The sequence below is a fragment of the Thunnus albacares genome, chromosome 6 (assembly GCF_914725855.1).
Source record: "Thunnus albacares chromosome 6, fThuAlb1.1, whole genome shotgun sequence".
Classification (NCBI taxonomy): Eukaryota; Metazoa; Chordata; class Actinopteri; order Scombriformes; family Scombridae; genus Thunnus; species Thunnus albacares.
The window spans coordinates 12,745,949-12,772,283 of record NC_058111.1 but is presented as its reverse complement, the minus strand read 5'-3'; the positions used below and the strand labels follow the sequence as shown (position 1 = coordinate 12,772,283).

The following is a 26,335-nucleotide window of genomic DNA, read 5'->3' as shown; positions in this document are numbered from 1 at the left end:
TCAAACATTTCAATTTAGTACATCACTTTCATGATTGCTGGCAACAATTGAAATACAAAAATAGAATCTGCAACCTCAACATCAATAACGAACATGTTATTAATGAGCAACAGGTGGGCTGTTGATGGGAAAATGATCTCACAATTCCACTAAAAGGGGTCATCTGTGTTATACAGAAATTATTGTTCAGGTAACAATTTAAGTCTCAAACAGAATTAGCTCTTCACTGCTTCACTGCCTGTGGGGTATTTAGTCAGGTGATAATTATTCCAGCAGTCACCAAGTGACACGTGCTGGAATTACACAGAAGCCAGGACTAAAAAATAAATAAAAACATACATTTGTAGTCTAGTGCTACAGGTGCTTTATTTGTGCACAGTGCAGTTATAAATTCAAATACTATGAATATTCACTTGAAGAGAAAAATAATGACTACAAACAGTGATTCTGAGGGATTAGCTGCACCCCACCATGAATTATTTCCTACTGACAGCAAGTTGATCAAAGTAAAAGCCATGAATACTGAGTCAAAAGGAACACAAAATGTGCTGCTGGTTTAGGGCTGGCTTCTTGAGCCTTTATGGAGAATTCATTATCACTTCAAGAAATCATGCACATATTCTGAGAAATTTGAGCTGTGTTCATTAATGTAGTAGCTTCTGGGATGACAACTCCCCTTTCCACAGTTCTCACCTAGTAGATAGCAAGATAAAAATGCTAATTATATGCTATGTGACCTACTGTATATAACTATAATCCTGACAGAGGACTCAAAGGAAAGTCTGACATGCCTTCTAGATATTTTTCTCCACACAATGACTTCAGAGAATCAATATGCTAACTGAGATAACCTAACTGAGATATGACCTTACACCGTAGGAGATGAATGGACTGAATGCATGCCAGAAAAGAGCACCACACTGTGAGAAACTGTTGTGCAAGTCCTTCCAATATTCTGCTATATGTTGAAGATGGGCAGCATGAAACCTAATTTTAGAGTTTAGGTTTTTGTGTGAGGGGCCCTCAGATTGCTGTGATTTCATCTCTTCTCTGCACAAAAGAGTACAATGGAAATGCTGAGACAAGGATGAATGACCTAATCTCATTTTATTTTAAAAGGTTAGTCCTTTCTCCATCTCTTGGGCCCCTGGCCAGCTCTGGACCACCAGGTGTCTCATCTCCCCTTTTCAAAGACAGGCAATGTGCCCTACTTTACAAGACATTTAGAAATGTCACAGTCATTAACAATCGGAAATCTAACCTAACCTATCTTCTTTGGAGGGGCGGGGCTGGCACACATGATGTGATACTGTTGATTTTACAGTACATTACTCAACACCCTCTTAATCCAGAATCTTCTAATTCATCTATAACAGCCATTATTAGCCATCCTTACACAGCATAAGCCATATCAAATCCAGCTTGGATAACATTGTAATTTGGCACAAGTAAGATTTACTTAGTGTTTTGGCAGGAGGCCAGCTTAATAAAACTATTTTTGCTGAGGAATTCAATTTGGCATTTTGCCACATGTGAACGCTGCCTGTGATTTACGGTGTCCTTCCCTTGGGCGCATGTATGAACACAATCATTTATACCTGCAAATGGCTTGCTGGTGACACATTTCTGACAATAAATTAGTGCTATGATGCTGGTGTTTAATTCTGCTCTTTTGTAAGGCAGGCACAAAAAAGCCACTATTCATTCTCTCCAAGCAGTAAAATCTCTATTAAACAACCTCCCCCACCAACACCACTGCAACTACTCCACACTAAAACTATCAAAAATAAATTGTTACAGTACCTTGCTTGATAGGGTGGGGATATAATTTCATGCTAGACTAATGTGTGATGTGACACATTATAGATATATGTATTCTGGTCCTGGCCACGACAAACACAGACAGAAGTGACATATCTATTATGTCTGTGTGAGGTAGAGAAGTGACCTTTGAAAATAATTCAGTTCTTGCACACAGATTAGAAAAGGGAGCAATTCCTTCTTTTATCAATCAAATGTCCTCGATGTTTGTGAGGTTTCACTCACCTGAATGATTGGACATGAGGATTAATGTTATAATGTAATGCAAAAAACAAACAAAAAACCAACTTGTTTTGGCCCATTTGCATGCGCCTAAAATAACTCATTTTGCTAGTGACATGTTTTCTAATTCAGAGACATGCTATGGTCTAAATCATATTCTCTCCAGAGAAATGTGGCGGACAGATACAGACCTAATGTGCATGCCAGGAAGAATAAAACTGATCAAAGTGAAACAGTCAAATCCTTGCATGAAGCTGCTGTGTTGATATTCTAACTCAAATGAATGTAAGTGAGTCGTTACCCTGCCCTAAAAAACAGTTTACCTTTTTTATTTTACAACTGTCTTTTAGATGTAGTATTGAACTGTAAGAGTTTCTGGATCAATTAGATCCCCGGTGAGGTTGAATATAGGGCATGTTAAATGTGAATCCCAAGAATGATATTTTGAGTGTGAACTTGGCTTGAGGTTTCATTACCAATTAGGGGAAAATCAGCCAACGCAGAGATTTGCTGCATTTAATCAGCTGACTTGAAGGGCTGGTTGTTTTGAGTCGCGGTGGCAAGGCCAAGAGGTAATTTGACTAGACACGCATAGGGCATGCTAATGACTATCTGCGCTTCATTACCCCAGCCTGGGACTTCACTGTTGAAAAGAATATTACCAAACAGATATTTCTATCATCCTACCTTTTGTATGATTTAAGCTCCCTCCTGCATCAACTTTCTCTTGAGTGTGGTGCATAATATTGTTTGCATATCTGAAGCCATGCAAATTTGATTCCCCAATTCAATTCTGAGAATGCCATTGCAATGTCATTACTACTGCCTTCCCACTTCATTTACTGAGCCCTGACTCGACAGTGATATGTTGGAATGAGAGTCCCTGCCGCTGAAGAGATGGAGATAACAGGATGATTCATAGTCTTTCAAAAGAGGTCACAGCTTCCTGTCCTTTTACGACAGGAATTTGGGATTCCCTCGGTGCACGCAGTAAAGGGCAGCAAGCCAAGCGTCCCAGTTGGCATACAAAATTAGTTGCGGTGTGGATAAGGAGCAAACACCTTTAAAACTCATTATCCTAAAGTCCAATTGCCAGTCCTTTTTGATAAGCATGAGTGGAAGGAGTCTTATTTTAGAAAGCACACAAATCCTAACCTGTAACATTAAGAGATATAATTACTGTCAGAACACAAAAAAAATCCCAATAAACTATGAATTTAAGAAACTAATTTTAGTGTTTATAATGAGGAGGACCTTGACCACATGAGGGAAACTGCATTGAGTAAGACATAAGTTGTGCGGGAGGAATACCTAAATAAAACGCGGAAATTCACTTCGAATAAAACAAGGGGATGTGAAGGTTAAATGCGAGCTCTTCCCTCCATCCTCCCTGTTTCTAATTACTGGGCAAGAGCGTGAGAGAGCCGCGCTCCTGATTGCAGCTGCCTGGTGACTGCAGCAGAAACCAAATCTTCTCTGCTGTCTATTATAATGAAAGTGACCAGACCCTCAGGCACCCTGTCAGTATTTCTGTATGGAGAATTGGGCTCTGCGACAGCTTCTAAGTTTAACTCACCCTTCCTGATGAATTAAACACTGTCTTGATTTTTAGATCATAACCAAAGATAGCCATCAGGGTGTATTGTCATGTTGACAACGTGTAAATGTGCAGGGGTTGCACTCATGCACATCATGACACTTGTAATAAACAGACAAGATCATTAATTAAAACTCTATTTTAATGAGACTGTCAATGCCTGCTGGCTAACAGCCTATGCAGTGCTGCACTGCATAACAGTTACAAAGCATTATTATTGGAAACTGTTGTCCAATGAAACATAATGTTTCTAAGTATGGTGTTAGATTGGTGTCTAACTCAGAAATTACTATGTACTTGTTACTTTCATTTCCTCCACTGATTTTATGCATTGTAAAAAAAAAAAACAGCTGTCCAGTGGTGAATCATAAATATTTCTTTAATACAACACTTTTATAGCATTACAGCACAGCATCTTAACACAGCAGCTCCAGGTGTTTTCATGACCTGCATGATGCAAAATTGCTATAAAAGGATGTGTTTAAAAAGGCAGATGCAAATCAAAAGCTTGCAGATACAGAAATTAAAAGTGTTGCATTAAAATTGATCTTATCAGACATACTGGGTGTCAGGTTCATGCTTCATAAAGTTTTTCAATAAATGGTAATCACTTTGTAACTCCTCAATTTGTCATCACAAGAAAGCATGCCAATGTGTTGCGACATCACATTCACAAATTATTTAAAATAACAACTAAAAATTTAGTTGAGTTGGAGGTAGTGGATACCTGTGTTTCATGGGGAATTTCTGCTTTAACTCTGAATTGTTTCTTGTATTAACTCTTTACATTTTCTAACCCTTTATTGTTAATTGATACAATTTAAACATTTAAAGCAGCACTATTTCAGAGACTTTTAAATGAGTGTTGCCTTACTACTTAGGCTCATTTCTTCCAATTATTTTAGGCCCCACCTTCAGTTGATCAAAAAAATAAAAATGGATTTAAATTGCAGCAAGATGCTTCAACCAGTATTAAAAGACTTTAATGTAAAATCACATTTGGATATTTAAATGTGAATACCTAAGACTGACATATTGTAAAGTGACAGATATTTCACAATAGGATAGCACAGGAAATATATCTAATCTAGTGTTAAAAAGTAAAGGCATGTAAATGAGCACAAACTCCAATCAAGCTTGAAATGTTCTTTTAAATTCATTTCCCTTCCTGTTTAATTCGTTCCTCTTCAGTACAACCCAGTATATGTTCAGTAAAAGGCAGACACCCTGCAAGACAGAGTAAGTTCATCGTGTAGCTGAAACACAACAGATAGTCGTTCAAACATTTACATCTATGGAGCACTTCTAATCTAATCCACCAGATAACAAAGTCTTTGGGACACTTCAACATGCAAATTCCACACAAAAGAAGTCAGAGATAAGCGCCAAACCTGCCCTGAGGCAGCTAAATATTGAGTCACTCTGCCAATATCCCATTAAATGTTACCTTTTATCTGAAAACACCCTGCCCCCGTAATTATCAGTAGTTTGGAGCTCATGAACAGAGATGCATCTAAACAGAAAAGCATCCAATGTCAGTAAACAAGACTCACTTATTGGACAATTGGCTGGTATACTCTCCTATTTAGACAAGTTAAAGCAATGTTTACTATATCAACAATTAATCAAATGACTTGAGTTCTTTTGAAAAGCTTGCTGGTATGTAGATAACACTGAGAATCTACACCCCACTTTGCATCTCTATGGAGCTTTCAAGCATATTGTTTTAGTTTCTGGAGAAAGAAAACCAATAATGCTGCTTGTCTAAAACTATTTGCAGTAGCTCCCAGCAGGAGCTCAGACCAGCTGACTGTACACTCACTGGCCACTTCATTAGGAACACCTGTGTAATCTAATGCAATCCAATACAACAGCTCTGCCATAAATGACATTTATGAAGCTTATACATGTTCAGATTTTGCTGTCATTGTCAGAAAGGTGATAATTCTACTTTATGTTTATTATTGAGGTTGTAGTGGGTGGTGCTGGTGGTGTCCTGGGGTGCATTATATTGAATGGTGTTCCTAATATTTTGTCCACTCCGTTAACATACATGATATGGGCAAAATATTAGGAACACTTTTCAATACAATGCACTCCAGTACACCACCACCAGCTACGACCTCAATAATAAACATAAAGTAGAATCATCACCTTTCTGACAATGTCAACCAAAACTGAAAATGTATAAGCTTCATAAATGTAGAATTTATGGCAGAGCTGTTGTATTTGGATTGCACAGGTTAACCTCCTGAAGTGGCCTTGTACTCAACATGTGTCCAAACTCCAAAGAGATGCTCATGTTGCATTGCCTGCCGCTCCGTAAGTTTGGGGTTTTCTTGAAAACAAACAAAAGTTATGCTTATATTCAGTATTTCTTACTAAAATACACTGTGTGTATCCTTGAGGCCTAAAAATGTGTCAAATGTATTTCCTTCCTCAAAAAAAAAACATGAAAAGCCATTTTTTAAAATATTTAAAATTGTGCAATGTTTAAATCCATGTTTATTAGCTTGAAGTCTTCTTCCTCCTTACCTATGTTGGCACATTGCTTGTTTTTTTGCGCATTACCGCCACCGACTGTCAATAACTGGAATAGCACAAAACAGACAGCAGGATTTGTTTACATCACTCGCGAGCCTTTTGCATGTACATGTGCATCTTCACGTATGTGCATGATACAAAAAAAGGGACCCACTCATAAGAATGTCGCTCCATAGCGCTGCTAGTGGTCAAAAACTTTACAGGGTACCTTTAATGCTCTTGTTTGTGAGTTTTTGTGAGTCTTTCTTTTGGCTAGCAAACATTTAACAATAACACTTGAATACATGCAGGGATGCAATAGCCAGTATTGCACCTTAATCCTGCACTGCACAAAAAAGTATGCAAATACTCTAGATAGCAGAACAGTAAGTGCATTTCACTCTTTGTCCCAATTAGGTGAATCAGTCAGGACGGTGTGCCACACGTCTTACAATAGACAACCACATTCTCTGTCATTCCAATCTCATGAATCAAGATCAAAGAATACACTTAGGCTCCACTATCCAACATAATTCCACATGACTTGTTTAATTCAGCCAACAACTGGTTTTCAGCTTTGATGTACCAAAGTGAACAGAAAACTATCTGTCTTTCTCACACACCAGTCCAGTAAGTGAAAGACTGAAGAAGGTGTCTATCTGTTTGTTTCTGTTGCTGCTGTCAGAGAGGTTGAGTGTAGCTGCATAACACAGAAATCAATATTTGATTGATGTTCAATGCAATGAACCGTCCACAGTCTCCATCAACACTCACACTACACACGCACAACTGTATCTTCTCAACTTACACACAAGCACCATGTTCTCTGTTGTCCTTATCATAAATCTTACTGATGTCTATTTTCTACCAAATTCTCACAATGTGATTGTTGCTACGACCCACATCTACAAACAAACCAATCAGAATACGACATTAAATGACAAAGAATACTCATGGAAGTGCAGGTTTTTTAAATAGAGTTTAGGGGCACACAAAAACCAAAACGATTCACAACAAAAATTAACTTGTGTGACTTTGAATCTTCAAAATATCTTTAAAATATATGAGGATCGCAGATGGATGACGCGAGCTGATGATGTGCCTTTGTTTTCATATACTTTTTTTATTGTCTTACATCATAGTGCCATGTTTCACCACACATTCATGATTGTTGTCATCACACAGTCAAAAGGCACCTTTAGTCATGTCTTGATTGTGATTTAGGTTTAAATTACATCATATCTTTAAATATGATTTCTATGAGTAGACTTTAGGCACGTTTTCTCACAGCACTGAGTTAGCAACACAAAGGTTTATGATTATTCATTATGATTCAGTATTTCTGTTACTTTTCTCACTTCTTTGACCCCAAAATAAATACTTCTGAGCATGCTGTCCTACATTCAGGTACAGCTGATTGCCGTAAGGAAATATCCTTGGACGCACTTATGTTGCTTTTATTAGAACGGCAATTCAACATGGAAAAACAATGGAGATGATAAATTCAAGCAATATAAATAAAGCAATATAATAAAGCAATCTTTGCTCATAAAATGTAAAATAAAATCCTTCTGTTTTGGACATGTCTATACAATAACAGGGACATACTGTATAATAAGACATTAGATAAACAAAGTTGTAAACTGTGATCATTCGCTCTTGGACACTACGTGGCATGGTCAAACATTGGTGACATTGATTGCTTCACTTTCATTGGCTACCCCTTTTCAGGTTTCAGGTGAATGTGAGCTGAATAGGAAGTGTGGCTGGTAAATGAGCCAGAGGCAGGCTGGTGGAAGATTTGTGGAATTACGTTATTCAGCAATATTGCAGTCAAATGTTTACTCAACATAAGGAGTGAGTGCCAGAGACTTGGAAACCATTACTGTGAGAAGTTTCAAGGGACAATTTGCAGTTCTTAATTGGATACCACTTTGGAAGCCCAGTTCTCTGTGAACAGTGAAACCTCTTAGTCTTGTATTCCAGGCAACAGAAGAAAGCAAATACAAAATCATAACTTTTGGATGAAGTATTCCCATTAGTCAACTCCTTAGTTGAACATGCACACAGAATGGCCAACACTACTGGCTACACCAACTGTTGCAGTGTGGGTCTCAGCTTCATCTTTGTTTGATAAAAGATCAAATAAAATCCAACAACAAACACAGATTCTACAAAAAACTGATGTTGAACTCCATGTGCTAAAATTTATCACACAGGGTAAAAGAGCTGATTTCGACTTATCGCTGAAAATGTATGTTAAAGTTCATCTGAACCAGTTAAATTGGCAAAAAGACAGATAACCTTTTAGTGATCTTACAGGCGCTAGACGTAGCTTCTAAATGCTTTGGGGTTGTTCTGTAGTTTGCTCATGAGCCACATGATACTCTGTCTTGTAATGTGGAAGACATTGCAATCAGATGGATTTGATATGTTCTGCATGCTTCAGACATTGCCTCTGGCTAGTCTTACCACATAAAATCTTAAACACACACACAAACAAAACGCACGTTGTGGCTGCTGATGCTATAGCCATTAGTGTAGCTACAGAAAGGGCTCACATTGGTAATGCTAATCACAAACACAAAGGCTAACTAGCCAGTATTTTTCTCTTTTTTTTTTTAAATGAGCACTTACAAAAGAGATGCCATACCTCTCCCACTGCAGATACGACACGTACTAAAATTCATAATAGCCTACATCATAGCACAGTTCTCTTCTTTGTTCACTTAATAGATAACACACTACATCCTTTGTGCCAGGAACATTTGTTGCCACTGGTCCTGCCTGACCACAGAAGCAAGAAATTGGCAGCTGGATTGCGCTTGCAGTGTGCCAAAGACATGCCATCATGCCAAGCCAAAATGTGATCAAATCTGCCTTTCTTCGCTTTGCCACACCTACCCAGCAAAGCCGCTGTGCAATTTATCTGTCTCCATCCCTGTTGGCATTGTTTAGTGAGCTCCCAATTTTTTTTTTATGCTAAGGAAACAAAAAATGCTGCATTGCAGCCACAGCCACCCACAACTGAATCATTGGACAATCCAATTCTGTGCAAAGCTCTATTGCCTTTTATACTGTTCATTTTATTCACTTGGTTACTTATTCTATTCTTTTCTATTTAGCACCTGCAAAATAACTTTGTAAAATAACAACTGTGAAACTAGACATCATACATTAGCTTTAGTTTCTTTGTAGTTCAGCTTCTTTTTCCTAATTCAGGTTGTTCTCATCCTAAATTTCAGTAATAGCCACAATATTCAACCTCTTTTCTGTATGCTCAGTAGTCACTCTATTCACTTTTATGATTTTATCTCTGGGCAAAAAAAATGAAGATTTGCATCTATTCCCCAAAGTTTTTTGTCTCACTGAGGAACAGAATTTAAACAAACTAGTCTGCAGCACTGGCCAAGTCGACCTCGTTTGCTTTGAATTGGAACAGGACTCCAGTAAAACCACATGAATAGGCAGGAAAACTTTGAACTCCATCCTGTTTGTGAGGTTTTCTCTTTGCTAAAAGTGAACAGCCTGTGTATTTATTCTATTTTATTTTAGTTATTCTAAAACATACTTTAAAAACATTATACTAGATGTCCATTTTTAGTTAGGCCTCACTACAAAGCAATAAGAAAATATATAACAGAACAATACCCAAATGTCACAAGTTTTCTACCCTCAATTATGTGCTTTAGACATAAAGATTTATATTCCCTAATTAATTAAAGTAAGGTAAGGATGACATTAGGATTTGTGTTATGATCTTTGGAACGGGGAATCATTTAAACTAAATGGCTGCATTTCTGTTCTGGGTATAGCAGAGGGGGCTGTGGGTTATCTTAGAAACTGACCTGTCACTTCAATATATCTATTAAATGAAATGGAGGGAAAAATTATCCTCTACAGCACCCTCAGGAACACTTCAAAATTCCACAACTCTGAAAACTTTATACGAGCTGTTACTACATTTAGATTTCATTGCTATATTCTCCGGTATCAATGAATCATCAAAAGTGTACAATTTCATTAAAACATGCCTGACAGACTGATTAGAAAATATCAAATTAACTGAATCCTGTGGTCTCTACACCGGCTTCCAGTTAAATAGAGCAAAGAATACAGATACTCCGACATGTAAATCCCAGCATGGCCTTGCACTGGAATATATACAGTAAATAATATGCTGTAGTCCTTCTAGATTGCATGTACCCAAAGGTCCCGTAGTTCTGATCTATTATTAATTCTAAGATTTACCGAAAACCTCTGCTGATACTAAACCTTTTCCCACAGAGCTCCCTCTTGTGAAACAGTCTGACTGCACAGTTAAGGGAATAAGGGAGTCTTTATTTTATTTCATTTTAACAGCCTTTAGATTTTTTCTTGCTTTTTGCTGTTTCCGTCATGAATGTTATGCTGCAATCTTTATTTCCACAAAACTTTCACTGAGTACCATTCTTGTTTCCCCTCAGTACACATAAACACACTCATATATGATGTTATTTGTTGTGCATTGGTTATGTGATATTTTCTCTTTATTCTATTTTTATTTGTTCAACAGTTGGTTGGTACTTTGATCCTCAGTCTGACTGAATATGCCGCTCACCTCCTTATACAGGTCATTTCTCACCTACTACTGTAACGTAACCCCACCAGGGCTGCTCACATCGAGTTTAAGTCTCTGATCGCCTATAGAGTGACCACCACCCCCTCACCCACCTTCCTGAACTCCCTCTTTCAGGTTTATGTGCCTTCTCCTTTACAAACAAACAACGACTAGTCTCACTGTTACTTTGATGCAGGAAATCAAAACTCTCTACTCTCTACTGTGTGGTTCCTCGGCGGTGGAACAAGATACCTGACAAAAATCAGCCAGCAGAATGACTCTCTGTCTTCAAATATCGCTTGAACACCTACATACCTCTTCCAAGTGTTCTTACTCACCCCGCTCTTTAGCTGTCTCTCTCTATCTCTCGATCCTTCCTTTTCTATCTAAAATAAAAAATTGTCATTTTCTATGCACTCATGGGTGTACTTCATCTGCCTGTGTCAGGTGGAACTGAGTGTTGCAACACTTATTCTCAGAGGCTTCTCCTTGATCTGCTGTGGCTCGCGTTGTATCTCATTTGCACGTCACTTTGGACAAAAGCGTTGGGATAAATGTATGTAATTGTAGAATCAGTCAATCAAATGTTCACAGCTTTTGCGGCACCAATGTACAATACGTGCAGAGCTATAAAAAGCTAATACGGTCATTTTCCTCCTGCCACAAAGTATTTTAGCACAGATAGTTTCTTTCATTGACCTTTCTAAAAAGTTTAAACATGATTCATAAGTACTCTATTCAGGATAAGTGGCTAACACTAATAAAAATTGAGAACCTTGCTCTGTTACCAAGTTTATTTTGACATCATTCAACAACTACATCTCAGATGAGGGTTTGATAATGTGCTTGTATCAAACATTCACAGGAGCTAGAGTAAGTGTTAAAGCACTTACCCATAGTTCACCCACACAGGTGTTTGCACTTTTGTTGCCTGATTCTCATGACTGCGTGGGCTTGTACGGACTGTGCTTGATTGACGTCTCTCTTACACTTCTGTTGGGTTTGCTGAACCCATTAGAGCAGAACAATCTATAACACTGTTATCACTGTTATTACTCCATATCATAACTCAACCCAACTTCCACTTGACTAAAGGTCTAATCAGTCAGTGAACTTGAAGACACCTGTGCCTTTGAACGATGAGGTGCTCCGGCTTCACTTGATGGTAATGAATAGACATTTACCTTACAACACAGATGTAAAATCCCAGTAATAACCTCAAATACAAAAATACAAGGGAAATATCAGTCCCTCAAAAGTTCCCACGATGGAACAAAAAAAGTTGTGTCAATGGCATATAGGGCTGCAACTAACAATTATTTTTATTACTGATTAATCTGTCAGTTATTTTCTCAATTTATCTATTAGTTGTTTGGTCCACAAAATGTAAGAAAATGCTGAAAAATGTCAATCACTGTTTCCCAAAGCCCAAGATGATGTCCTCAAATGTCTTCTCTTGTCCTGACCAACAGTCCACAACTCAGCTCACAGAAGACATTTCTTTGTCTTCTATGATAGTAATAATTTTTTTATTTTTGTTCATTTCTGTCTTCCTAACCGATTAATCAAGAAAATAATTGAAAGATTAATCGATAATGAAAATAATCATTAGTTGCAGCCCTAGTTTACTATCATATAAGTCTAAAGAAACCAGAAAATATTGACATTTGAGGAGCTGGAATCATAGAATTTGGACATTTTTTCTTAAAAAATTACTCAAAAAGATTAATATATTATCAAAATAGTTGGAAATTAATTTAATAGTTGACAACTAATCGATTAATCAACTCATTCAGCTCTAATGACATGTACACTACCTTCTGCTAACAAAGCCAAAATGCAATATGTTGCATTTTATGAATGCAAAAACTACAGTCATGTGACACTACATGTGTCACTACACTTGTCAACAATGGTGCAAAATTATGATAATAATATTCCTGCTGGTGTCATTACATAATTAATGACATAATTTCACACTTGCTATGTCTAATGAATGCAGCTAACTGGAAATATTCTGATGTATCCATGCTGTCAAATGCTCAGAGGAAATCTGTCTGGGTTAGGTAACCTGTTTTGCTGAGTTGTCGTTGTCTGTAAACATAGTTGTAGAAAAACAAATCCAGAGTCTGTTTTATGATGAGGCCATCTGTTGCCCATCCACAGTACAAAGTCTTCTGAGCCACACAGTGCCTATGCATATGTAGTCTTTTTCAGATGAATAAAGTTGGAAATAGTTGAGTCTGCAAAATGTGTTTCTTGAATCAGTTTACTCAGCATGTTGTTATTTTCCAGGTTTGATTGAGTGAGCTTCATAAATATATCAACTGGAATATAGAGGAGTAAAAAATATGCAACTGGGTGACATGAGTAAAGCAAAAGTACATCAATCACTAAGCAAAACACAACTTGACATGCTAGACATGTCAGCTATATCTGCAATACGGCCAAATGTTGATTGAATGAAATGTTTTGCTTTAAAGCAGGAAATGTCTTGTTAGACCCACCCTCCTCCCCTGCAGTTGGTCAAGCTCATTCCCCAACATGTGTCACTCATCTTGATGAGGCGTCTAACAGAATATAGGTTACTGAGGTAATTACTATTCCTAATGCCACCACAGGCAGATGGTTAATGCAGGAAATCAGATATGAAAAGCACTGCTGAAGTTCATCTGTATTATTTAACTATTTTTTACAGCATCACCTCATGTGAACAGAACATTATGTGCATATTTGATGAGCAGTAGAGCTTAAAGGATAGGTTCACGATTATTTAAGTGTGTCTTAAAACAACAGTCGGGTGTCCTTATGGACACTGAAAGAGGTTTTCCTCACTGTAATCATTCCTCCTGTTCATACTAGCTATTAAGATCCTCTTCAAATGTGCTTTCAATATAAGTGATGGGGGCCAAAATCCACATTTTGTGCAAAAATACATTTAACAATGACGCTTATATGAGGCTTCAGCGGTCTGAGTTAGTCATATCAAGTGGATATCTGCCACATTTACAGTCTTTTTAGCATAAAATTTCCTCTTTGTGTTTCCCTGTGGAGCTGTGTTGGAAGTATAGTAACAAAAAAAGGGACTTTGGCACTAAAAAGACTGTAATGTTGAAGGATATCTTCTTGATTTGACTCATTTGGATGACTGAAACTTCATATTAGCTTCAGATAAACTTTTAAACACAAGGAAGGAGGACTGTAGTTTTTGGCAACCATCACTTACATTGTAAGTGCATTATGAAGGGATCCTCTAATAGCCAGTATGAATAGGAGGAATGATTATGGGAGGAAAAACCTATTTCAATATTCATTTGGGCACATTACTATTGTTTTAAGACAGACTTGAAAAATAATGAGGAAGTCCTTCAAATTTCCACATTCATCTTGGTATATTTTCTATCAGCCTTATAATCAAACAGCTAATCACAACTCAAGCTACTATTTAGCTAAGACTCAGCACAACTCAGCTCAAGCAGCCACCAAAACTAATTCTAAGCAACAATCCATAACTCAGACAAATTGAGCACAATCCAAAATGTGACTGCACTTAACAATCAATAACCACACTATAGTGCTGATCAACAAACCAAACCAAACTGCTGAAGATGCCTCTCTCTCTCTCTCTCTCTCTCTCTCTCTCTCTCTATCTCTCTCTATCTCTCTCTCTCACACACACACACACACACACACACACACACACACACACACACACACATACACACACACAGTAACTTACACTTCATAAACAAGAGAATAAAAACAGCATGCTGCCAGGCTAATGTTCATTATATATATATATGTATGTATGTATCGTGAGGATCTGAGTGGGCTTCTGTTAATCTCAGTGTGTAGCACACCTTCTTCTGTCTCATTATTTAAATGGTCCATTATGAGCTGTGCTGCTTTGTGAACAACTGATTTTTGCTCTGTTTTTTGAGAGGAATTAGTGTTGTCTTCTTATAGTCTCCTTAATGCATGGCTATAAAAAGTGTGGCATTCATCTGATATTACAGTCCTTGTGGTTCCAATACTGATATATCAAGAATTTTGCATCTAACCAGGTTGAATCTTCTTTTTATCTGCTGCCACATGTAGTCCACCTCCAAAATTAGCACTGATGAAGCAGCTGTCAAAGCTAAAGTTGTCCTGCTTTTACCTTGCAGCAGGTGTTGGTTGTGTTTCTTCCTTCCTTTCATAAAAACATGAAAAACTAATTAAACTTTTGTTGCTTGGGTGTTTCTAGTCACTGCAATTTATACATCTCACGTAATTAACATTTTCACATTTGAGACTTTTGTATCGATGGTCACAAGTTTGCTAACTTACATTCAAAACAGAGCTAGCTATGCATCTGTTTTTTCTCAAATTAATTAACTTACAACCCAAACTCCATCACACAAACACCATCTCCCAATGCCTTTAAGGGTCTTCCGTCGAGTTTGTACCAAATTATTCCCTGGGATGAACAATATATCAAGTTTTAGCCTGTTTTGGCAAACAACAATGGCAGCCGGAAGTAACATCTCTCAAGATATGAGATAGTTTATGGTCTTGTACAACTGACAGTGGTGATAGAAGTATTCAGATACTTTACTTAAAAAGTAAAAGTCTTGCATGAAAAATCCTACTTAAGTAAAAGTACATAAGTATTAGCAAAGTTCTGATACACAAATCTGTTTTCAGTTTTGGGACTTTTTCTATAATCCTTGATTTTTAGTGAAATATTGCATCATTTGAACCTTTATTGAAATGAAACCATGTTATAGGTTTAGAGGGAAAAATCACTATTTGGCGGAGCTGTTAACAATTCATAGACATCTGAAATGTGACTCAGACTACACACTGCTTTTTGTAAGATGTCAGAAGCCAAAAAGGTTGGAAACCACTGGTTTCATCTTTAACAATGTTTTAAAAGCTTGTTATATTATTCATTGTGTCAAATCTTCATCTGAAAAGCAACCAAAGCTGTCAAATAAATGTAGTGGAGTAGAAAGTACAATATTTCCCTCTGAAATTTAGTCAAGAGGAAGCATAAAGTAGCATCAAATGGAAATACTCAAATACAGTACAAGTACCTCAAAATTGTACTTAAGTACAGTACTTGAGTAAATGTATTTTCCATCACTCACACCTTAAGGTTTTATTAACATGTTCATTTTTTTTTATTCATTTTATTTTCTAGTATTTTATATCTCAATATAAAATAATTGTGCATTTTTCATTATTTTTTTAGCTGGATGGAAGTACTTTTGAAATTTAGCAGTGTTCAAAATAAGCAGTAGGCTAATTATTAAATGACCTGCAGTGTTTTTGTTTGCCTTGCATTTATCTTTGAGGTAAACAAAAGCTTAATCTGACTCCAAAGTAATCATCATTGCAAAACATTTTAATCAAAAACACCAGTAACAGGAGAGGCACAAATTATAGGGCCAGACCATTTCATTTACCACCACTAAATTCAAACCAACAAGGGCAAAACCCTAACCTCACCAGTCGCTTACCTTTCAGACAACATCCTCCTGCATAAGGGTATGATGAGTTGATGCAGCACTGAATGTCTGTGTTTCTATATTGTGTATATTTTGAAGCAATATGTATGTTGTGTATATTGTTTAATGATGGAATAAAACCAGTACAATTCTACATTTAACCTTGTTACAGTCTGTAATACTAAATGAGAGAAAAATATTGTAGATAAACTTATGAAAAGAAATTATACTTGAATGCATGGATGCAGTTGGAATTGAAAATGAGCTAAAATAAGTATAAATCAAAATAAGTCATTAATTTACTTGTGAAAAAAATGCAGAATTTTTAATAATAGGCTTTTTTCATGTGCTGGCTGGTTCACATCACATTGTCAAGGTTTATTGGGAGGCTTGAATAGAACAGAGTCCTCGTCAATGTATGTATTAGTAACACCTGTGCTTTGCCTACTATGACAAATCAAAATATCTGGTGTGAAAAGAGCCTGTTCTTAGCTAAAATACATTCAATAACAATATTAGCAATTATCTTCCTCAGAAAATAATGAACATTAATATATTTATGTAAATTTAAATGTTTCTGTGCCATCAGCTATGTCATTATCTATTATTCTAATATATTTAGATAATGCCACAACCAATGGGATGTAACCATTAGATAAATAGGATTTGGGAAAAAAAGCAGACCAATTATCTATTATTACAATAATGAGACTCAAAAACACACATCTCAACAAGGTTCCCAGTGGAAATGCAGTCACTTTAATGAAGTAAAAAGGCATGTTATCACACAGCGAGTGTTGTCTAGCATACCATGGTACAGTAAGTGGTAAGGGATAATTAATTTGCAAGGCCATTGTGTGCGTGATGGTAGCAGAGCTGATGTAAGTTATAGCTTGTGTAATTTGCTTAGAGCTCAGGTAAATTAGGTGCCTCAGCTCCACCCACATGTTTCCCTGCAAAGTTAACTTGTGCACTCGCTGACAAAATGTTAAATGGATGGAAAATGAATACCTGAAAATATCACTGGTACAAAAGGTGCCCGTTGTGAGGAAGGACTCTGACAATAACTAGCTGGCAAGGTCCACACGCTCCTTTCTTTATTTGTACTTTTTCACTGTCAATGCAACGGTTGTGCAACAGTGGAATGAGTCACAGAGAGCCAGTGTTATGCTATTTAATTTATCATTTCTACGATTATGAATTTTCCTACCTTTTATCAATGGTGCATGGGCTTTTTTAGCAGTTGATGTGAAGGCGTATTATAATTAATCATTCTTCTCAAAACAAACAATGCTTATCTATAATTATATCTGTGTTATCTGTAGCTCCATTACACTTTGTTTGTGCAAACATATTATGATACATTACAACTACATGTGCATAACTCAAATTAAAGGATATGTTAATTTACAAACGTCATAATCTGCCCACAGTATATCCCTACACTACTTCCATTAACCAGTGTTAATGACTTCATGGGCTAAACCCTGGGATAAGGGCTGCTGTGTGTCATTTATACTGCAATCCCATCAATCTATGTAGAATCCAACGGCTTAGTTGTAGCATGCCCAACACCCCATTATTCCATCAACAATCTGTCAATGTGGAGGAGAGTGAAAAACAGAGGCAGCAAGAGACTGTAGTGGAAGAACACAAAGAGCTCAAAGTGAGAATACTGATGTTTTTCTGTACCAAAGGCCTTATATGAGTTCCTACATACCTGAGAGAATGGGAGTGCGTTTGGATCTTAAATAGGAGGGGAAGGAAATATTGTGTTGTCAAAGGCTTGCTTCCAGGGAAACAAACATCAAACATAAGCATGTCACCGTGTGATAATGTACCTCCTGGGGGGTGGGGGTGGGGGGATTGTGAGACTTTTAAGAACTGAAACTTTAATAACTCGGGAATTACTTACATAGATTTGACAAGAAGTGTTCTGTTTGAAAAGGTGTGACTCGAAAAAGAGGCAAGAATGTCTCTATTCATGTTTAAGGTTCAGCTGGATTCGTTTACTGACCAAAAATAACTTTCTCAGCTGCAGTGTTTCCTCCGTCTCAGAAATGTATTCCTCCTCAATGGGTGGATGAGAAGAAGCACGTCTAGGCGTATGCATCTTGCAAGAAACTGGAATCAGATTGATACGCCCTCCCCTGGTATTAATGGCCTAGATACACACAGCATCTCATGGTAGATGACTTCACATCATCTATACGGGTCCACATGGAGCAAAACAGACCTACAAAAAGGCTCAGTCAAGCTAAATCTGTGCCAATTCAAGTCCTTTTAGGGCATTTGTTAGATTATGACCGGCAGATTATTTGGGGAAGTAATTGTCCCCAGGTGTTATGAACATTCCAAGCTTATTCTCCATCCCCCTTATGCTCAACTGTAGAGATTAGGCTCAGAGGAAAATCTCTTCCCTCAATGGAGGGGAGGGAAAAAAGAGGCCCAAACAGGCACAAACACGCTAAGTATGTGTAGCCAATCAGCTTTCTGCTTTGCTTGAGCATGCTGTCCCTCTGGGCCTGTTGATCCAGTCAAAGAAAAGTCCTCTCTTTTTTCCCCCCAGGACCTCTAATACCTGCATGATGAGTGCCACAGCACTGCCAGCTGCTGCAGCCACACTCAGTCCCACCGTCTCACCACACCACACACAGAGAACACACAGGTCTGAGAGCAGCCAGTGTAAATCACACTGAAGCTCTTTACAGCCACCTGCTGTGCTTGATGCAAAACAGCATTTCACACAATTATTCTTTGCTGTTTTGTTTTTTAAAAATAGGATGTGCATAAGTAATGAGCTATATTCTTACCATAATTGTATATTAAAATTACTTAACGAGTCTTGAATTTCCTAATAATTTCCTAGGAGGTTTCCTGAAAAGAAAGTATGTAATTTAGTATTGAGTATAGGGAAAATAGAAACAAATATCTGAGAAGGTTTAAAAAGAATAAGCTCCATTTAAACCCAAGTACATATTCATTCATAATTCATTTATTATTAGACACTTTATTCACCCTATATGTTGAATTGTATGCTTGCCTGTAGACAGATTACATGTTTTTGCACACTAACTGACCTGCTGTGCACCAAGACGCTCCAGGTTATATTGGCAATTGAACATTTTTAATAGAAAATGTAGCAACTGATCCAATAATTAGAACCAAATTACATTCTTTAACAAAAGTAACTATGCGACTCGTAAAAGTATTTGAAGTGTTACCTTAAAATGTGGTCCAGACACAAAATAATTATATGTACCTACCAGGGACAACTGACTGCAGAGGATTATATTATGCTGTGAGATACAAGATAAAAGCCTTGAGCTGTCAATGGTCTGAAATTGCTTGTGTAGAGGGTTCAAAGCGTAGCCCACGCTTGCGTATGCATGAGAGGTCAAATGCCTCCCATCACAGTAAATCTTATTTTATAGTTTAGTTTTTAGAGCGACTTAATTATGTATACAAAGGTCAAAGGTCCTGACTTTGCATTTTGAATGCTGCCTTGGAACTGCTGTTTAAATTACAGTGGCTTCATTAGTGGATGAGTGCTTGTCATGGATGATTTGCATCCTGCATATCAAATTGCCCATCTCAAGGAGAAAACAGCATCACAGCGGCTCAGAAGATGATCCAGGATCCATTTTCCATGCTTTCCCCATTAACACTGGGATGGTTGTCTTTTGTGATTATTACTCAGTGCATACAACAATTAGCAGCGTGGTCTCTCTTGTGTGTTTCCATTAATACAGCATGCTGTTCACACACAGCAGTAAATCAACCCACCGCATACGTAAATTTTGCAATTAATCTTTTGATGATCTAGATAGCAAGATAAATGAAAGTCCGTCTAGCATGACATGCCTCTCACTCTCTTTGTGTTATTATGGGAATTGTGTGCCATATCCATTCATTTTATTTTAAGACATGTACATGTAGTGGAGATTTTAAGCAGATGTTCTTGTTCAAATTGCAATAATAAGAAATAGCGCTATTCTATTCTAGCATAACAGATAATTTTGGTCTTCTGATTTGAATATTTTCCATATTCTATTATTGTTTTTGCTCAGCACAATAGGCGTGACACAAGAATAGACTGTCTAATGGTTACAGACATAGTGAGAATTTTAACATAGACTTCTTACAGAGAGGTGACAAATTAAAGGAAAAACCAGTACAGGCCTGAATGCTTGACCCCTACAGTGTGGATGTCCACTTGTCCCTTTAGAGATAAGGGTCATTGCAAATCAATGCAAAGTTGCTCTGAGTCATCACCTTTATCCTATGATGAAACATTTCTATCCTGATAGGAGTGGTCCCTTCCGGGAGGACAATGCCCCAATTCACAGGGCACGAGGGGTCACTGAATGGTTTGATGAGTATGAAAATGATGTGACTCATATGCTATGGCCTTCACAGTCACCAGAACTAAACTCAACTGAACACCTATGAGAGATTTTGGACCAACGTGTTAGACAGCACTCTCCACCACCATCATCATCAAAACACCAAATGAAGGAATATCTTTTGGAAGACTGATGTTCTTTCCTTCAGAAGAGTTCAGAGACTTGTAGAATCGATGCCAAGGTGCACTGAAGCTGCTCTGGCAGTACATGGTGGACCAACACCCTATTAAGACACTTTATGTTGGTTTTTCCTTTAATTTGTCACCCGTTGAGCTTCATTTGTCTTCAATGCATTTCAGTTTCCAGCTTACAACCAATTCCTCTTTGCATAGCTTGCAGATTTTTGTCTATGACAGACTTGATGTCAAGCTCCTGAGAAAGCTCAAAATACATTCCTTCTCCCATCATTCTCCCTGTTAATTAAGATTCATCAGCACTAATTCACTATGGTAATTTTGTCAATGAACAGCTGGAATGGAAGATTAGTGTGTAGACAGCCCACTTCTTTAAGATATGCGCAGCGGGAAATATAGCAACAAGATGATTTTTTTTCTTTAAGGTTCTGAGTCTTCAGCTGCTGAATAAAGAAACAAGCCTAGCCAAATCCCAGGATTCACTACAAAGAGTACATTTAGAACTAGACAGCCCAGCAGTCAGATATTTTAGAGCATAGGATCCATAAATGTCTGGGCTTCATCATTTGCATATTGATAATGCAGCTGTTTCACCTGCTGCTGACAAGTTCACAAAGGCCACATTTGCGCCTCTACTTCAAAGCAATGAAGACTGCTGGCACTAGCTGCATGCATTTGAACCTCACAGGAGATAATGCAGATGCTATTTCATAGGCTGAAAATACAGTAGTTTAACGATACAGAATCGGAGCAAAGAACAAACGATTACACTAGTCTTGTAATATCATTTCCCAACAATTAAACCAACAAGACTGAAAACTAGTGTGAGCATGTAATCATGACTTCAATATGTGACAAATATCTATTATTGAGCGTGCCTGCCTTCTTCTCTTTTTAGTAAGAACTGGTAGCACTTGTCCCTATCTCTTACACCTTATAATCAGCCTTAGGCTCAATGTGGGAAACAATGATTTATACTGAGTGTAGACGTGCTGCACCTCCGCACCTTGGTAACAAGAAAGAAACCCTGTCAGTATGTGTTCCACCTTCTCAGCACGTGACTGATGAACAACTCTATTATAATCATCTCGATTCACAATAGGACACTTTCCCCTATTGCCAGATAATTAAGCTGATTTAGTCACACTTGAAAACACAGAACATGTGTGAGGGTAGTTCTCTGAACCCCACGGATCTAAATAAGTTTGTTTAATTTGAGCAAAAAGAACTTTGAGTGTGCTAGAACAGTGAGATTACATATTATCTTATCAGTGTAGTTTAGTACAATTGTTAAGACATATACAGCAGGGAATAAAATAAATAAGTACAGTGCAGTGTATGTTAATACAGCCTAATAGAGTGGAGAACAAGCTGACTCATTGTTCAGTTCAGTTAGGGAGGGACTTGCGTTAAAAATATATTTAGTAGTTTCTTTTAGTCAGTAATTTTTTGTTGTTCTTCATTCCCACCATGTATCCATTCGCCGAACACGTACTCTCTGCTTATAGTGGTATTCTTTCAGGTGCTTTTTCAAAGCATTTGGAATGGGAAGAATGTTTATGCCGTCATAGGTGGTGCAGCTGCTGATGACCGCTCGGCAGATGTGCTGCAGGCTAAAGGGCTGCATGCGATGGATGGGGTTGGACAGCAAGGGCTCGAAGAACATGCAGGAGTTGGGGTCTTTGTAGTGTTCCAGTAAACCCGTAACTGTGGGAGCATGGAAGACGCTGGGGTCATGCACGTCGAAGCTAAAATTGTGGTTCCACTGTTCAATGCGAGCATGTAGCGAACGGCCGTAACGGCGGAAACTAACAGAAAAGAGGTAGTCTTCCTGGGCAGAGTCGCGCAGGAGGAAGGTTCCTTCAGGTTTTCCCTCTAGCAGGGTCTCTGCCTCGTAGCGGTCCATAACCCCCCAGTAACACGGGAGGTTGGTGATCTGCAGCAGGTCTGGAACTAAACAGTGAATGTAATCGATCTGGGTGTGAATGCGGTAGCCGTCGTGAGATTTCTGATGCTCAGTCTGAGGAGGTACAGCTCTGGAGGGCATGTTGGTCGCTGTAACCTCTGGGTCAACCGGAGGGTCGGAGATAGTGTCGCAGGAGTGAACAGAGGCTGACGCTGATGCGGAGGCCACCACCTCATCCAGAGTGTCCAGACAGCTCTGTAGTAGGAGTTGGTGCTGCTGTTGTCTTTGGAGAAGAAGCTGCTGTTGCTGCTGAACAGAGGCTCTGTCCGCCCCCGCCAACTCATTCATACCATGAGCCAGTTTAGGCCCATGCTTGTAGAGAGGGTTAATTTGGGCCGTCACCTCGAATGTGTGGATCTCTGCATTAGGTGGTGGCTCAACCCCTTGTTCGATGCTAATGCGCCTGCGCTCTCGCAACCTGTCATCTACATCCTCCACCACAGCAGCCATAGCTGAAGTCGGGGCACTGCATACTACTTCAGAGTCAAGCACGGGAGGCTGGGTGATCGGGGCCGTGTGTTGCTTAATGAGATACCACTTCTGAGCCAGCTCTGACCCCACAGGGAAAGGGCAGTCATCCAACATCAACTCACTGAGATGGATCTTACGCCTCGAGGAGGCGCAGGCAGCTGATGATGATGAAAGAGCCTGCGGAGGTGGTGGTGGTGCCGCCGCACTGTGTGTCTTTATTGGGAAACACTGCCCCATTGCATCTTGGATTTTTTGCCGGAGAGTGCGACTGCTGCTTGACCCTCTGGCCTCACCCTCACTGGGTGCAGATAATTCTGTGGCAGAGCTAATAGTTCCCAGTACTGGCCTTGCTGTTGCTAGTTCTTGTCCAAGTAATGAGGCAGCAACTTCCCCACCCTGCCATCGCCAATTCTCTTTAAGAGGAGAGGAGGAGGATTGGTCCCTGTTCTCGAGGTCACTCAGAAGCTCACCATACTCAAAGCCATCACTGACAGGCCGCTCAGAGGCAGGTTCATGGGAGGAAAGGCCTTTTTTCTTCCCTTTCCCACCTTTCCGTCCACCACCTGCATCTCGTCTCTCCTCTGACCGACTCTGTCTGACCTTGGGGCGGGCTCCCCTCTCTCGATCTTTCCCTCGGTTCCCCGAATCCTTCGGTAATGACATGATGGATTATGTGGTGAAATGTTGACAGTTGTGCTAGACAATTGCACTTCAGGGAGTTGACTTGACCAACAGATGACTTGTAACTGCGGTTAGCTTTCAGCAGGAAGCTTCCCATCCGCATCCCTTGTGTGAGTCGTCATTATCATTACCCATGCACTGTGGCCACAAAGACGTTAAACAACCTGAAGAAGAAAATGACAGTTGTTAACGTTGCAGTTTGAAATAAATCAGGATAACATATTGTCATATCACTGGTGATGACACTCAGTTACCAGTTTATTAAGTACACTTAGCTAAAACTATTGAATACAACAGCCCTGCAAGAAATCCTACTTCTTTGGGGTAATTAAGTTATTTTATTTAACTGCAACAATTATTTTCAACAGTGGTTACTTGTCTTATTTTTCAATAAATCGTTTGATCCAGAAAATGTCATAAAGTGCCCCTAAAATTTCCCAGAGCCAAAGACAATGTCTTCAATCTGCTTGCTTTGTCTGACCAACAGTCTAAAAACCCAAAGATATATAATATAATATCATAAAAGACTACTGATATTATATTGTATTACTATATTGCATTACACTGAGAGGTGTTTTCTTAAAATCTAGTCGTCCCTTGTTGATATAAATGACAATAAGCTGGTAACTGAGTGTATAGTGTTTTTTTTTTTTAAAGAGAAGAGGTAATAAGTGACTATAAGACAAGAAGAGTTCACGCACATGAGCATACTTTAAATTCAAGACACATTAGGGAAGTAAAATAATCAAACTCCACAGTCAGTGACAAGCCTCACTTCCAGTTTGATAGATCAAACCTCTATGTTGGTTCTGTGGCCTCTAGCTCTAGGAGACAGCTCTCCGTGCTGTCCTTTTATCTACACACAACTGACAAACTGTCAGAAACATGTAATGAGAAATGATGTGCTTCACAGCTTGGTTAGTTAAACCGCCCACTTCTTTAAAAAGTGACTTTGCTGTGATGCTCTTTGCTCTGACTTCCTCAGTCCGAGATTTGAAACAACTTCTAACGTTAAAGGACAGGTTCCCAATTTTCTTCACGTCTGTCTTAGAACAATAGTCAAGTGCCAAAATAAACATTGAAAGATGTTTTCCTTGCTGTAATCATTCCTCCTGTTCATACCAGCTATTAAAAGATTCCCTTCAAATGTGCTTTCAATGTAAGTGATGGGGGGCAAAATCCACAGTGTCCACATAATCATTTTGTGCAAAAAAGCATTTAAAAGTTGATCTGAAGCTTATATGAGGCTTCAGCAGTCTGAGTCATATCAAGTGGATATCTGCCACATTTGCAGTCTCTTTAGCATCAAATTTCCTCCTTTTGTTTCCTCTTTGTGTTTCCCTGTTGAGCTGCAGTGGAAGTGTAACAACAAAAAGAGGGACATTGGCACTAAAAAGACTATAATGTTTAAAGATATCTACTTGATTTGACTCATTTGGATGGCTGAAGCTTCATATTAGCTTCCTATAAACTTTAAATAGGCTACATTTTTGCACAGAGTGAGGACTGTGGCAAAAATGTACATTATGATGGCATCGTCTAATAGTTAGTATGGACAGCAGGAATGATTACGGCAAGAAAATCCTATTTCCATGTTCATTTGAGCAACTGACTATTGCCTTAAGACAGACTTGAAAAACGGTGAAACTATCCTTTAATGTTTAGTCAAATCCACAGTTTTAACTTTAGATACGCCCATGACAAAATGAAGACAGAAAGTAGTAAATTAGCTTAGGTTTGAACCTCTAATTTCTAAATCGTGTAGAACTAATCGGCTTTTATTGTCTCTATTTTTACAGTTTTCATGTACGTCCAGTATCCCAGTAGGATGTCCTCTCCTACATCACATCAGATAGAAAAAGTATTTGATCGACTAAAAACATGAATTTCCTAACCGTTTCCACTATGACAGAAGCTACCGCTAAATACTTTCAAGATGTCACACACATCGGGCTAATCGATGGCTCAGTCAAAAGCCCATTTCTGTTGAAAAGTGAAACAATTCAAAGCGATAACATTACTAAGGCTAACAGCGTTAGCACTCAGCTGTTTGCGGTCAGTAGGCTAAGTTAGCAGCGTAGCTAGCTATCCGCTAACTTGGGTACTTTTAACTGTGAGAAGAACGGTTAAGTTGTATTTGTTACCACTTATATCTAGCTTTCTTAACAACAATACAAACTGTGGACATACCTTGGCAGTTGTTACTGAGTTCACCGACGAAATGGCTTCTGTCTCATCTTGGATAAACTAATGACGTTAACAAAAAGGCGGCTAGCTCGCATATTAGCAACCCGGAAGTGAAAAGTAATTGGAGTATCTCTCCTCAGTAACGTCGGAACATGATCACTTCTGCAACATCTCAGATGAGTGTAATAAGCAATAACTGAGAGCCGTCTTCTTGGTAAAAAGTGGAAATGAAGTA

The 26,335-nt window shown here is 38.5% G+C and overlaps 1 protein-coding gene across 1 annotated transcript; it reads right to left on the bottom strand.

Annotated features, from left to right (window-relative positions):
• Positions 1-21,989: 21,989 nt before the first annotated feature.
• On the bottom strand, positions 21,990-26,223 carry socs9 (suppressor of cytokine signaling 9). Its single transcript, XM_044355027.1, has 2 exons — positions 26,104-26,223; positions 21,990-24,077 (listed from the first exon to the last, which is right to left on the bottom strand). Exon 2 carries the CDS (start codon positions 23,893-23,895, stop codon positions 22,255-22,257), a length of 1,641 nt encoding a protein of 546 aa, XP_044210962.1. The 5' UTR covers positions 23,896-24,077; positions 26,104-26,223; the 3' UTR covers positions 21,990-22,254.
• Positions 26,224-26,335: the final 112 nt, after the last annotated feature.